This window comes from Panicum virgatum, chromosome 2N (genome assembly GCF_016808335.1).
Source record: "Panicum virgatum strain AP13 chromosome 2N, P.virgatum_v5, whole genome shotgun sequence".
NCBI lineage: Eukaryota > Viridiplantae > Streptophyta > Magnoliopsida > Poales > Poaceae > Panicum > Panicum virgatum.
In genome coordinates, this window is record NC_053146.1 from 20,273,659 (window position 1) to 20,287,164 (window position 13,506).

At 45.3% G+C, this 13,506-nt stretch overlaps 2 protein-coding genes across 5 annotated transcripts; one reads left to right on the forward strand and one right to left on the reverse strand.

The window, feature by feature from the left end:
• The first annotated feature begins 1,081 nt into the window (after nucleotides 1–1,081).
• On the forward strand, nucleotides 1,082–4,269 carry LOC120659984. The gene is made up of 4 exons (XM_039938291.1): nucleotides 1,082–1,539; nucleotides 1,779–1,931; nucleotides 2,706–2,911; nucleotides 3,628–4,269. The coding sequence occupies exons 1-4, from the start codon at nucleotides 1,132–1,134 to the stop codon at nucleotides 3,833–3,835; spliced, it is 975 nt and encodes a 324-aa protein (XP_039794225.1). The 5' UTR covers nucleotides 1,082–1,131; the 3' UTR covers nucleotides 3,836–4,269.
• A 328-nt stretch (nucleotides 4,270–4,597) lies between these two features.
• Nucleotides 4,598–13,056, reverse strand: LOC120659985. Of its 4 annotated transcripts, XR_005669300.1 has the most exons (10): nucleotides 11,933–13,034; nucleotides 11,545–11,616; nucleotides 10,522–10,599; nucleotides 10,288–10,425; nucleotides 10,054–10,206; nucleotides 6,122–9,964; nucleotides 5,931–6,008; nucleotides 5,674–5,750; nucleotides 5,489–5,599; nucleotides 4,598–5,144 (listed from the first exon to the last, which is right to left on the reverse strand). XR_005669300.1 is itself a non-coding variant. In XM_039938292.1 (5 exons), exons 1-5 carry the CDS (start codon nucleotides 6,133–6,135, stop codon nucleotides 5,116–5,118), a joined length of 309 nt encoding a protein of 102 aa, XP_039794226.1. In that variant the 5' UTR covers nucleotides 6,136–6,479; the 3' UTR covers nucleotides 4,598–5,115. The 4 variants fall into 4 exon arrangements, 1 of the variants encoding a protein (XP_039794226.1); XR_005669299.1 differs by having other exon boundaries at nucleotides 6,122–10,206; nucleotides 11,933–13,056; XR_005669301.1 differs by lacking the exons at nucleotides 10,054–10,206; nucleotides 10,288–10,425; nucleotides 10,522–10,599 and having other exon boundaries at nucleotides 6,122–6,380; nucleotides 11,933–12,574.
• Nucleotides 13,057–13,506: the final 450 nt, after the last annotated feature.

A 13,506-nucleotide genomic window follows, 5' to 3' on the forward strand; every position in this document is an offset into this window, starting at 1 on the left:
CTCTCTTCGTTACAAATTATTAACTATTTTAGTAAATTTAGATATATAAATTTTGATTATACTACATCTTGATATATATACTATATCTAGATTTGTCAAACTGATATATAATTTGAAACGGAGAAAGCAATGAACACCTTACAGTTCTTCATTTCTTCATGCTCCTTGGAGCTTTAGAGACATCACGAGCTTAATGCTTCCGTGATTCGGTTGATTGGCCACTTGAAGCTCTCCACGCGTTAGAATCAGAGTAAGCTGCAGCCCTGCCCGGACTAGTACTGACTAATCTGCCACGCTGGCCACTGCCTGTTGGACTGAAGGAGAGGACGCCGGCGTTGCAGTTGGAGGTGGCAACGTCCCCGGAAATATCCTAGTGTGATAGGTTACCTGCAGAGCCAAATCTGAAACGTGATTGCTTGGCTCCCGTTTAGTTCCTTAAATTTTTCATCGAACATTTAATCATTAATTAGAAATATTAAATGTGGATAACGGACAAAACTCATTCCATAACTCCAGTTAAAATCGGAAGACGAATCTAGTGAATCTAAATATATAATAATTAGATAATGTCGTGCTACAGTAAACAACATCTAATGATGTATTAATTAGGCTTAATAAATTCACCTCACGATTTCCCGTCCATCCGTGAAATTAGTTTTATAATTAATTTATATTTAATACTCATAATTAGTGTTGAAAAAATGTCAAAAATTTATCTTAAAAAATTTGGTAACTAAACGGGGTTGGTCGAACTAGGCAACTGGCATTCGAGCCTAGCCGATGGAGTGAAAAAAAAAATTCGGGCATCGCTCACCGCATGCTGCAAAACGACACTGAGATGGGGAAAAAAAAGACCATACAAAGTCTGGCTCATTTTCCGGTCGCATATAGCGAGCCAAGCCAGCGGGACCCACGAATCCCCCGCTAGGCCGCTACCACCCGCGCGCCATTTCTTTCCTCCCTTTGCTCCCCTCGCGCGAAAAAAAATATCTCCAATGTCCGGGCGGGCCCACATGCCATCCACACCAGCAGTGCCGTGGCGGAGGATGGAAGCTATTTAACGGGCGCACAAAACAGGTGGTGGAAAAATTTCCCTTCCACGTTTCCCCCCTCTCCCCTCCTCTGCCGGCGATGGGCGCCGGGCTCCTCCTCGGCGACGCCGCCGGCCTGGGGGCGCACCCCGCCACCCGCCGCCGGAGGACGCGCCTCTTCCTCCGCGGCTGGGCTCCGGCGCCGCCCCTGCGCCCGCGGCTCGGGCTCGGCGCTGCCGCTTGCGTTTGGCGGAATGGCAGCGGCCGGCGCGGGCACGTGGCCAGGTTCGCGGCCGCCGCCCCGGGCGGCGGGGACGAGGCAGGGGAGCTGTCGGAGGACGAGGCGCAGAGGGAGTGGGAGGCGGAGCTGAACCGGCGGCTGAAGGAGGCCGAGGAGATGGAGGAGCTGGAGCGCACCGCCGAGCAGCTGCAGAGCCAGGCCGCCGCTGAGGCCACCGAGGAGTCGGAGGAGGAGAAGCGCGAGCGCGTCCGCCGCGAGCTACAGAAGGTCCTACTCCTAACCTCACATTCCTTAACCCTTACCACTTAGAGCTCACCTTCCTGCAACGACAGCCACTCAATAGTCAATAGTCTCTGCACATGCCAAACGGCTATTAAGGTAACTGAAGGAAGCATGGCATCCAAAAAAAAAAAGCGTTTGCCTTCCTAACCAAAAACAAAAAAGAACAAGTACGCTAGAACATGGGGGAGAAATCATTTGCTGCGTGGGCTCTATCTAATTTGCAGGTGGCACAAGAGCAGGCGGAAAGGAGGGCGACGGCCAAGCAAATGTTTGAATTGGGCCAAAAGGCATACGGGAGGGGAATGTATGGCCGCTCAATCGAATTCTTGGAGGCTGCACTTACAATCATACGCCCCTCCTCTCTCCTAGGTGGCGAGGTAATAACATATCCCGACCCATGACTGTATGTGTATGTGTTTGAGGTCTGCTTATGTGTAGACTTACCACTGCATATTTAAATGTTTGTTTGAATGAGTTGAACAAGCAAGAATACAGATTCAAGATATAGTTTACCAGCGCATACTTCTAGTGACTTGTAAGTTGTGACCAAGAATGTTGTAAAACTACATGTTAGAATCATATATTCCTATGTATCTTGGTGTCAGCTTGCTAACCTTAGCTGCATGCTTAATGATCATTTTTGGTAAGTTGAGACTGAATTCAACACTCGGATGTAACGTAAAAGGAAGTAACTAGAACCAAGGAAAAAGTAGAAGCAACTTTCTGTGAAACGTCATGTGAACAAAGAGGCTCATGAAACCTGAACAATGGCAGAGTCCCTCAAACCAATGAATTTACCAAGTTTCTGGCATTTTGATGTTTGAGTGCCTGTGGCTAAGAATGCTGAATTGAGTGGGTAGCAATAACTATATGTGGTTGTCAGCACGCTGCTGCTACAATCTTTGGCTGCACCCTAATCTTACATCGACCAGCTTTTCTCAACAAACAATTGCAATCGTCATTTATAATGAACATGGCATTTGGAATTAATCTACACATATTTGACTAAGTGATGGTATATCAGCAGGGAGTAACCTAAAATATCCAATTAATCTTGACAGAACTCTTGATTATGCTTGTAACTATATGGCTATGATTATGTAGACATCTTTGTGACACAGTATATATCTAATTCTTATTCAATTCTCCAGATCCAAATTTGGCTTGCAATGGCATATGAGGCCAACAGGAGGCACAAGGATTGCATTGCATTGTACAAAGAATTGGAGAGTAGCCACCCCATGATCAATATCAGGCGGCAGGCAGCTGAACTCAGATACATTTTAGAGGCTCCCAAGTTGAAGATATCGAATGACGAGGTGGTCTCAATACCACAAATTGGGAGCAGCTGGGATTGGTTAGTTATCTATCTGCGACTATGCTACTTTGTCCCTTGCCATTCAGCTATGGAATTTATTTGTTTGTACATGGGCTTTATTTTAGTTTTTTGGTGCCTATTTGAAGTAGTCGTCATCTTATGTTCACCTTGCGTATAAGAACTTTGTAGACTGCAAAAGGTCAGATAGATATGAAGTTGTAATCATGTCAAGTCTGCAAATATTTTCTTCATTAAAACTCTGTAAATTCGGCTGCATATTTTTAAGTGTGTGGCGCTTGTTATCTGCTTGAAATCTCATTCGTAATGCTATGGTGTTCATTCCTATATGATCTCTTTTTGACTGAAGGCTGCATGGTGAATCCACCTGCAATTATAAGTAATGTCTAGTATTTGTTTCATTGTTTCTTAGAACCTGCATGGGGCTATGGAATAATGTTTGAGACCCATCTTTCCGTAGAGAAGATATAGCTATCTGTTTATCTTAGTTGAAATCCTTCTTTAGCTACTGTACATCCTAGAACCAGTAACCTTTTTCCTACCCCATATCTATATGCTTAAACTGGAGATAATGACCACCATAGTAAATGGTTGCAAGCATCCTCCTCCATGGAGACTTTTGCAGTTTTGCGTGATACTTGCTTTCCTATCCCCATCATTTCGTTTCAAGCAATGGACAGTGATCCAAAACTTCTCATTCATGTTACTATAACACTGCTTGCGATTATGCGAAACAGGTATGCTGGAACATGGAGCGACAAAATCAAGGAACAGGAGGACAAGAAAAGAAAGATGAGTGCTGCTAGCAGCCAAGTTCAAGGTTCTCCAAACATCTTTGGAGACTTCTCCTTCTTGCGACGGCCAAACAAATGGAAGAAGAGCGCATGGGTGATTGCTACTTTATGGATCCTTCTGATCGGAACAGCAATCTATCTGCAAACATGAATCCTGTCTCTCTGGAACAAGCCATTCGCATCTCAGCAGGACACTTATCCATGGTTTGACAGAACTGGGAGGTGCTGCTAATACGGCCTTGTCTCAGAATGCTCTAAGACAAGATAGGTCCTGGTGGATTGCATTTGTTATTTGCTGTGCTATCCAAGACTGCGACATATACTCTTCTGGACTGGCATGGGCCATTTGTCAGTTGAAGGTTTTTTTTTTTGCTGCAATGTAAATTCTAACTACTGTAACTAGCGAAGTAAGCAGATGTCAGATGCTAGCTAGTTCCATTGATTAGCAATCCGTCTGTCTGCTATACACACTTGATAATATTTGCATCATAGTTGATCTGTATGTTAGCTTGGTCTGACCCTGAGCTGATATGTGCTCTGTGAAAATTACGAGTTCGATAGATTGGTCAATGTTCTGTGAAAAAATACGCACTTGATAGCATTTGCTTTTGGAGTTTATTCGCAAAAAATAGGTCTATATCTGGAGCTGATTTTTTTTTCTTCAACGCAATGATACGCATCTCATAGTTCTGCGTGAGGAAAACATTCAAAAAGTTATGCTAATTCAGAAGGGTAATTTATGATTATTTAAAAAAACATTGTCAGGTGCTAAATGTATAGCAACACTCATTCATCCGTTTGAAGGCAGCGCAGCCCTACTTTGTTGTGCGCCCAATCATTTTAACTATCAAACATAAGTAAGCATAAGACAATAAAAAATAACAATTAAACCATATGCATAGTATAGCATGGATTCAATACGAAGCCAACACATTCGATAGCAAGCAGATCATGAACATATTAACATAGGTGTTTATCCGGCATTTGAACCATAAATATTACAGCACATCCGAGCACCAAACTATGCTAGCCATCACATCACATGACATCACATCCGAGCACCAGGCTATCCTATCCATCAGGTGTCTGTCCGGCAACATTTCAATCATCATTACAGTACATCCGATCACCATGGTTACATCCGAGCATGAAACTAACCTATCATCAGGTGTCTGTTCGGCATTTGGAGCATCAATATTACAGCACATCCGAGCACCTTAAATCTACATGTAACAGCAAGTATGCATAACTACCAAACAACCTAGCTGGTAGTTTTGAATACTATCTGAAACCAAAAGCTAATCACCATGCTACACGGTTTGCAGATTGAGGTCAATGCAGACTCTAGGTCCCATGCATTGGACTCTTCTTGATGGAGGAAGGGCACACAAAAGCCAGCTGCAACCGGTAGAGACAAAAGCAACATGAGCTTCACTGCTCATGCATCATCCTTGCTTGGACTGCAAAAGAATAATACTTTAATGTTTAGCATGTGTCGCATGTGTCATGTCCATGTAACAACTTCCAAATGATCAGGACGGTAGGTTGCTAATTAAAAAAGATCAACAAACCAAGAAGTGATATTCACATAATAAGCAAACAGATGTGGATTCCAATAAGGCATTGACTATAAATCGTTATTCCTCAAAGATCAATCATCTGCATCCTAAGTAAAGAAGTACACCTTACAGTACAAGTTTCCCAGTAGTCATGTAGAGCATGACAATTGGAGCATTATGGGAAGTCCTTAATCCTTTAGCCATTTTAATAACTGTAACACAGGCAAGTAAAAGGGCCAAATTACCTGGTCTGATCAGGAGCATCTGCAGCATCGTTACCGCTGCCACTGTCATCTCCAGCTTGCCCATGAATGAAAAGTTTTTTAGCAACATTTTTGTTAGCAGATGGGCGAGACCTATAAGTATAGATATAAGTTTCGTGCTTATTAACAAAGTGACAACCAAAAAAATTTATGGTGATAGGGATAACCTCTTCTTTGTAGTGCTTTTCTGTGTCTTTGTAGAAGACCCACCAGCGGCATGTGCAATGGAAGCCAAAGTCTTGTCCTGTTACAAGAAATGCTAAAAATGAGCAACTAAGGCTACTGATCATAAGTCTTTATCCGATAAGAAGAAATTCTAGAGCTATAGTCTATTAGTGTGGATAAAAATACAAAGAAACCATTGCCTATGTATTTCAGATGGAGTGTCTACATATAACTGGAAGGACAGCAAGGAAAAATCTACCTCATCACGAGCACTTCCCCCCTGTGTTTGTGTAGGAGAATCACCAGGGGCATCTGCAGTGCAAGCCAAAGCCTTGTCCTGTGGCAAGAAATGTAAAAAAGACAATCAAGGAGAAGCACCATTCACATGTATGAATTAATATACTGAAATCTCAGTTAAGGCAGCATGTACAATAACAAGGAGTAATTTACCTTATCATGAGCATTGCTCCTTACACTCTGAGGAGTCTCGGGTGGCTCAGAAGCAGGAAATGTTGTTTGGCTGGTGTGGCGCTTGAGGCAAGGCTAGGTTCAGAAGTAGCAGGCAGCGAGGATAAAGTCAAGGCATGACTTTTTTTAGGAGTATTCTGTATGCTTGTGCCTGCACCTCCTGAGAGCATGAGAGAGGATGCTTGGGATCCGTCTGGTGTTGCTGGAATGGTAGCACTTCCATCATTTATTTCTCCTACCACTGCATTAACTTGAAAGGTAACATTTCCTGAGTCTATTGTGCTCTCTGTAAAACTGACACTCCATATGAAAGTCTTCTCAGGAAGCCTTGTAAAACTGACCCACTTGCTAAACTGTTCAAGTTCATCTCGCTGGTTTCCTTCTAATGTGGGGTTCAGAAGTCGCATATTTGTATGCAATTTTAAAAGCACTACATGTTGCCATAACTTAGAATTTGTGATAGATGCAGCAACGATAGTGGATCGTGAGCCTTTGCGAACTACTGGTAGGATCTGCCTGAAGTCACGGCCAAGGACAACGGGCATGCCTCCAAAAGGAAGCAATGCATTGGCTGGGTTATGCTCAGAAAGGATATCTCTCATAGTTCTGTCTAATGCCTCAAAACAACGGCGGTGAGTCATTGGAGCTTCATCCCATATAATGAGGGCAGCCACTTGTATAAGTTCAGCAAGCATTGTACCTCTTTTCACACTACACGTGGCAGCCTCGGTTATGTCGAAAGGTATTTTAAACCTAGAGTGTGCAGTTCGTCCTCTAGGCAGTAGCAAAGATGCTACACCAGATGATGCAACAGCAAGCACTATTTTCTTTTCAGATCGTAATCTCGCGATTATAGCATTCCATAAGAAAGTTTTGACAGTGCCACCATGGCCACACACAAAGAAAAAACCAGCAGATCCACTTGGAACACGTTCAGTGATTACATCGAACACATTTTTTTGGTCAGCGTTTAATTGTGACACCAAAGATGAAGCATGCATGGATAGCATCAAGGGTTCAGAATCAAGCTCATCATTAATTAACCTATTATCATTCACACCATAACCCTACGTTGTTAGCTTTGGTAAGTTGTAGTTATTTATGTTGCCACCACTATTAGCAAAAAGGTCTGTTAATTTTTGTATAAGTAGGTTCATTAGTTGCTCGTGCGGGACAATATAGTTGGGGTTCCCAAGCGCATTCCTTAGTCCTCTATGTATGTCATCCGTAAAGTAAAGCCAGTACTTATCAAAAAAAAGCACGGACATCGCTGACAGAACAGAAAAGCACCACAGTGACAAATAAATGCCTAAGCTGATATGCTGATGCAGACACTATGGCCTCATCAAATAGAAGGCTCCATTCATTATCGCTCTCAAGCAGACCTCTTGCCTCACATGCTTCTCGAAATGTACTGTACACTCTATTGTTAAAGGTTCTCACATCAGGATAGTTCGTTGCGCCTTTAACTATCATCAACAGCATGCGCAGGTAATAAAGTTCACCAGCAGCTGGATGTACATAGTACATACGTCCAATCTTAGCACAAGGTACTCTTTTTCGCCAGCATCGGTTGGAAGCATCCCAAGTCCATTTTTTTGGAAAATCGCAGTATGTCAAGTGTCTAGCGTCCTCATGTTTTGCATTTGCATCGAACCACGCGGTCAACATCGAGCTTTTTGCTGCTGGGCTAGCAAGTAGCGCCCGTAGGTCAACTCCTGGCTCATACCGCACATGATTCATTCCCGGAAGGTGAACACATAATCGCTCTACCGGAGGCATTCTAAAGTGAATATCATATTCAAAAGCACGCCATAGAGCTTCACAAGAGGATAGAAACCTAGCATCAATGTATTCTTGGATTTCATTCCGTGGAGCCAATTGAGGTCCAGGAGATGCATTAGGTGTCTTTGCAGTAACCTCAAAGTAAATCTTCGCCCTATCGCTTCCCTTTGTAACATACTTAAACAAGTATTTGATCATGTTAGATTTGTTACATCATTCCACATTGATGTGTGCATTGTACTTTTTAAGGAGGTTCTTGTTATATGGAACAACATTCCTGTTATCTAGCCTGACGCCATTCTTCACAACATGTCTGCCATCGTTTCTACGCTTGTAGATAGTAAAACCAAAGTCATCTACAATTGTCTCATCCTGAAATGATTTAGGAAAATTCTTTGAACACTTGTTGTCTTTCATGCATGGACATTTTTTGTTGTCATCGCCACATGGACCATGTATCATAAAACCATCAATGATGGAAGCACTAAACTCTGAATTTGGTTCAGCCAACTACACAAGGCAATGTATATGAGGCAGGCCACGCTTTTGGAACTCAACAGTGTACAAAACTGCATAAGCAATGGCACATATAAGACATACTAACAATAAAAACAGAAGAGCAGTATGCACGGCTACTCTAAATTATGTCTCACCTGCACGCACTGCACCAAATGTCCGACCCTCCCTAATATCATCTATGAATTTGTCAACTTTCATATGGAAAACCCTTACAATTAAATCTGACCGATCACAAGGCAGCTAGCCAGGCTCATATCGCAAAGCATCTGCCATCTCTCTCCACTTTGTGTTGCATGTAAAGGTCACAAAAAGATCAGGAGGGCCATAGACCCTGCATATGGCCATCGCATCTTGGTAGTTCATCACATAATACCTCCTCCCACCAGTAAAACTTGCAGGCACAACAAATCTACCACCAACAGAATCCGCATTAGTAAAACCCTTATCAATCGCATCGGCTATTCCCTGAACAGATTCGTATCTCAGCTCTTTTTGGTGGTCAGCTATAAACTTTAGCCTAGAACCCTCAACTGTGGAGAAGAAATCAACAGCTATTTGGTCACTCAACCTACCATAGCAAGTGAAAGGATTCGCTTCATTTAGCCTGTAGTGCATATGGAATCTACCGAACTCAAGCATCGTGACATATTTACGAAGAGTACCCTCTTCCTCTGCGTTTGTATACCTAATGCCAAGATGGTAGCCGTGCTCACCATAAGGAAACAACAATGGATACTGCAGAGCCATGTAACATGGGTGCAAACATGAAACACGCTTTAACCCACGATTCCTATCATGCACAAGGACATCATAAGTGTACTCATCAGCTGAATAGTCACCCACTATTATCGCTGCAATTTCACCACTCGCTGGAAGGTTGTATTGAACATCCTGCCTTGAGTTACAGCCCAATAGCCTCAATGTCACTTTTTGGTCTCCCTCCTGTTCTAACCGTTCTCTAGCATATCGGAATGCTTTGACAAGGTTGTTATGCTCATCTAACATCTCTAATAGGGACAACACTACCTTTGGGTCTGGCTGGTTAGCAGCATTACCATCAGCCTCAAACAAGCCTAAACGGTTCTGCGCCTCGTGTTCAGTATCGTATATATAAAGTTGTGCAAATTTTGGTCGTGAGCCGTTGTGCGGCATTAGGGAACCAATACAATGGTGAACAACTCCATTTATTTTGAATACATAAGGAGCAGTGCCATTATTTATCATTTTATCCACAGCTGCACCCAAAGAGGTGAATGCAAACAAAGAATTATATGATCGAATCTGCCTAAGGAATCGCTTTGAACGTGCATTGCCATCGAATCTTAGCAAGTCAGCCAGGGGAGCTGGTGGCTTCTTAAAAGATTTTAGATTAATTTTGCCTCCCCTACAGCAAAGGTTATACACAATTTTTTTTGGATACAATGGAAGCGGTCTTCACTCGCTCCTGGAACCAAAAGGCAGCACTACAGTATGGGCACTCATGCGTTGGGCCACCATAGTAGGACCGTTCTGGGAAGGTTTCTACAGGCGCACAATGAAAAGTCAGGGCTATAGGCATAACACCAAGAAAATCATTCTCCAAGCAAGTTCAAAATAAAATACCTACAAACCTTTCAACTCTTCTATGCGGCCTCTATCAAGAGGGAGCGTCACAGGCACAGAAACATCACAATCAGAGGACCTCTTACTTCGCATCCTGCTGATCCGAAGGCGTCGGTTTAAAGTGGCAATTTCTGCAGGGAAGTCCATCAAGGACTTTCCTCCTGTTTAGTTCAGGTGGTGAAAAAGGCAGCATCTTTACCCCCCCCCCCCCAATCGAGTGTATATGCCTAAAATTCACTCACTCGTCCTCTTTCGAGAAACCGGCAAAAGATCACATGGGCCTGCTGGCTGAAATGTGCATGGCTGGTTGGATGGCCCTGGAAGATCACCAAGGCAAGAAGGCTCACTGCTGGTGGCAGGAACAATCTGCGGAAGAGAACCTATGAAAGAATGACAAAATCCAAACAACACCACCAGTGAACAAAAGGACACGACATCCCTTCTATGACACAACAATATATTACGATCCTACAGACCTTGTGTAACAGCAAACTTCCTCCTTTGAACCTTCTCACGACATCGTGCGACTCTCTCACACGGAGACCCAGTCATCACTAAACAGCAAGCACGGCACAAAGAAATCACAATCAACAACAATACTGCAGCAAGCATAGTGCACCACGAGAGCCCTATAGACAACATGGGCAAATAAAATCAAAGCGCATCGAACATTATAACTATGTAATCACACACCAAAAAAGGCCTTAATGCAGACGAAAGGAAGGAACAGACATTAAGCCCACTTATAGAGAATTGCAAGAGAACCCTGACCTATCTAGCAGAGGCGAAATGTAAAGGCCCAAAGAAGGAAGGAAGTTAAGCAAAGCACGATAAGCAGGAAAGAGGAGCAGCAGAACACCTATGGATCCAATGGATCAAGAAATGCTTATTAGAAGAGGAGTAATCCTACAACACGAAAGAAAGATCAGAGCAGAGGAAGAGGAGCAACACTACAGAAAAGAGGATCAGCAGAACACCTATGGATCCAATGGATCAAGAAATGCTTATTAGAAGAGGAGTAATCCTACAACAGGAAAGAGGAGCAGCAGAACACCTATGGATCCAATGGATCAAGAAATGCTTATTAGAAGAGGAGTAATCCTACAACACGAAAGAAAGATCAGAGCAGAGGAAGAGGAGCAACACTACAGATAGGAAAGAGATCAGAGTAGAGGAACAGTAGCAATACTATAGATAGGAAAGAAATGTTAGAAGACCGAGAGGAGAGCCTATAACAAAAGCTAGAGAAATAGAAAGGCTTAGAGGATATGCAAGGCCTTTTCTTTACAGTGTACAAACAGTAAACACAATACATGAAAGGAAAATAATTAAAACTGAGAACCACCCAGCACAGAAGGTAGGAAAAAAATCCTTATCATGCTGCTCTAAATCCAAGATCCATCTATGCAAGGTTTTCCTTTTGAGGTGTACAAAAAGGAATCACAACACATGGAAGGAAAACAAAAAAATTGTAACAAAGCAGGAAGGGACAAGCTGACCTTCGCGGGTCCCCACATCAGAAAGCAGCAACTTGACAGCAACACACGATTCTTTCTTCAGCAATGGATGACCTAGCAGCAAACAAAAATCCGATAAGCACATGTAAAGTAAAAGGAGGAAAAAATGCATCAAGCAAGCACCACACTCAAAGAAAAAGGAATCACTATAGAACTATCAATTCAGAAAAGGAGGACAAACACTCCAGACAAGGTAAAGAAGCATCATTAGCAAAAAAAAAAAGGCAGACTAAAGCAATCCTAATCGTATTGCTCTAAATCCAAGAGCCTAGCTGGCGGCACAAGAAAGAGTAAAAGCTGCAGTCAATCAATATCCACTGCACAAGATGGACCTTAAGAGGCCGATCCCAACCAAAATCAGGCAACTCACCTTCCTGTACTGATGGCTGCTCCTATGGCTAGGTGACGAACGCCATGGCCGGCTATGCACCTGCATAAGAACACCAGAGAACCGCAGATTAGATCAAGCCACTTCAAATTCGAAGCAGCAAGAATGGGCAAAGATGCAGGGGACGGACGAATCTCACATATCTGTATGCTGCGGTCTGGATAGGGAAAATAAGCCGAGGATGGGAGCGGGGAACCAAAAGCTAGGGTTTGGAACCGGAGCGAGGGAGAAGAAAGTGGAGGAGGCGATAAGGAATGGGGAGGAGGATCTTATCTCGACGACGGCCGGGGTGCAAATCGAGGCCCGGGTGCCCGCGCCCTCCCGCCCTCCCAACCCTGCTGGGACGCGCGGCCTCGCCCAGTAACTCCGATGGGACAGCCTCGACATCGGTGAGAGGAGGGAGGGCACGCGCGTACGGCCGCCGCGCGGCGCCGGTTGCGACTGTTCCGACGGGACACAGTGATGGACGGAGCGAATCTTCAGAGAGCGAATCGTTTTCCCCCGCTCCTCTATTGGTCTTCACGTCTGTGTGCTCCTCTGTGTGCCAGGCGAACGGGAGCCGCAGGCCAAGGCGTCGCGCCATGGCCCCTGCGTCCCTCCGCGGGAGCCAGGAGGAGGCCGCGCCGCTGCGCGCGCGGAGGCACCGCCCGTGCCCGGGGAGCCGCTGCCCAAGGCGCTGCGCCGTGGGCCCCTTGTGCGGGAGCCGGGAGGAGGCCGCGCCCCTGCGGGGGAGGAGGCCGCGAGCCCCGGGGAGCCGCAGCCCAAGGCGCTGCGCCGTGGGCCCCTTGCGTGGGAGCCGGGAGGAGGCCTCGCCCCTGCGGCGGCGGAGGCCGCGAGCCGTGGGGCCCCTGCGCCCTTGCGCGGGAGGAGGGAGGAGGCCGCACCGCTTCGCGGGAGGAGGGCGCGCGGAGAAGGTCGTGGCGCAATGGCAGAAGCGGAGTCGCGGTCTACGTGCTCCGTGGCGCTGGTGGAAGTAGGCGCGGCGCGGTCGCGCGGAGAAGGTCGCGGTGAACGGCTGATCGATACGCGTCCATCTTTTTGCGTGAACAGCGGAGTCCATCTTTTTGCGTGAACAGCGGAGGGAGAAGCAAACGGGGGCAGGTTTTAACAATTTTGATGTACGAACACTTCTATTTCCGTTCCTGCTGTACAGTGCAGTTATAGCTTTCTCCATTCTTTTTCAAGTATGCCGTCAGCACGTACGTCAGTACATACACTGGCCGGTGTGGGCGCGTCACGCTAAGGTACGTGCGGTGCCCGTGAGCCCGTCCCTCCGGCGATAGGAGATGTTACCACCGCCGGGAGGAAGGTCAGCCGCCGCCAGAGTGATGTGGTCCGAGTCTGCTTGACGTGAGGCCTGTCCGATCAGAGGCATCGCATGTACCACGATGCTGCAGGCCATTTAAACGACTGAATCGAAAGAAATCGTTCGTAGTACCTCCCAACCAAAACGAAGCTAGCAGTGTATCTGAAACTGGCTGCTATCGACACCTCCAAAACTGGAATGGAGTGACAGCTTCACATGACTGGAATGTCAACCAAGAAAAAAAGACTGA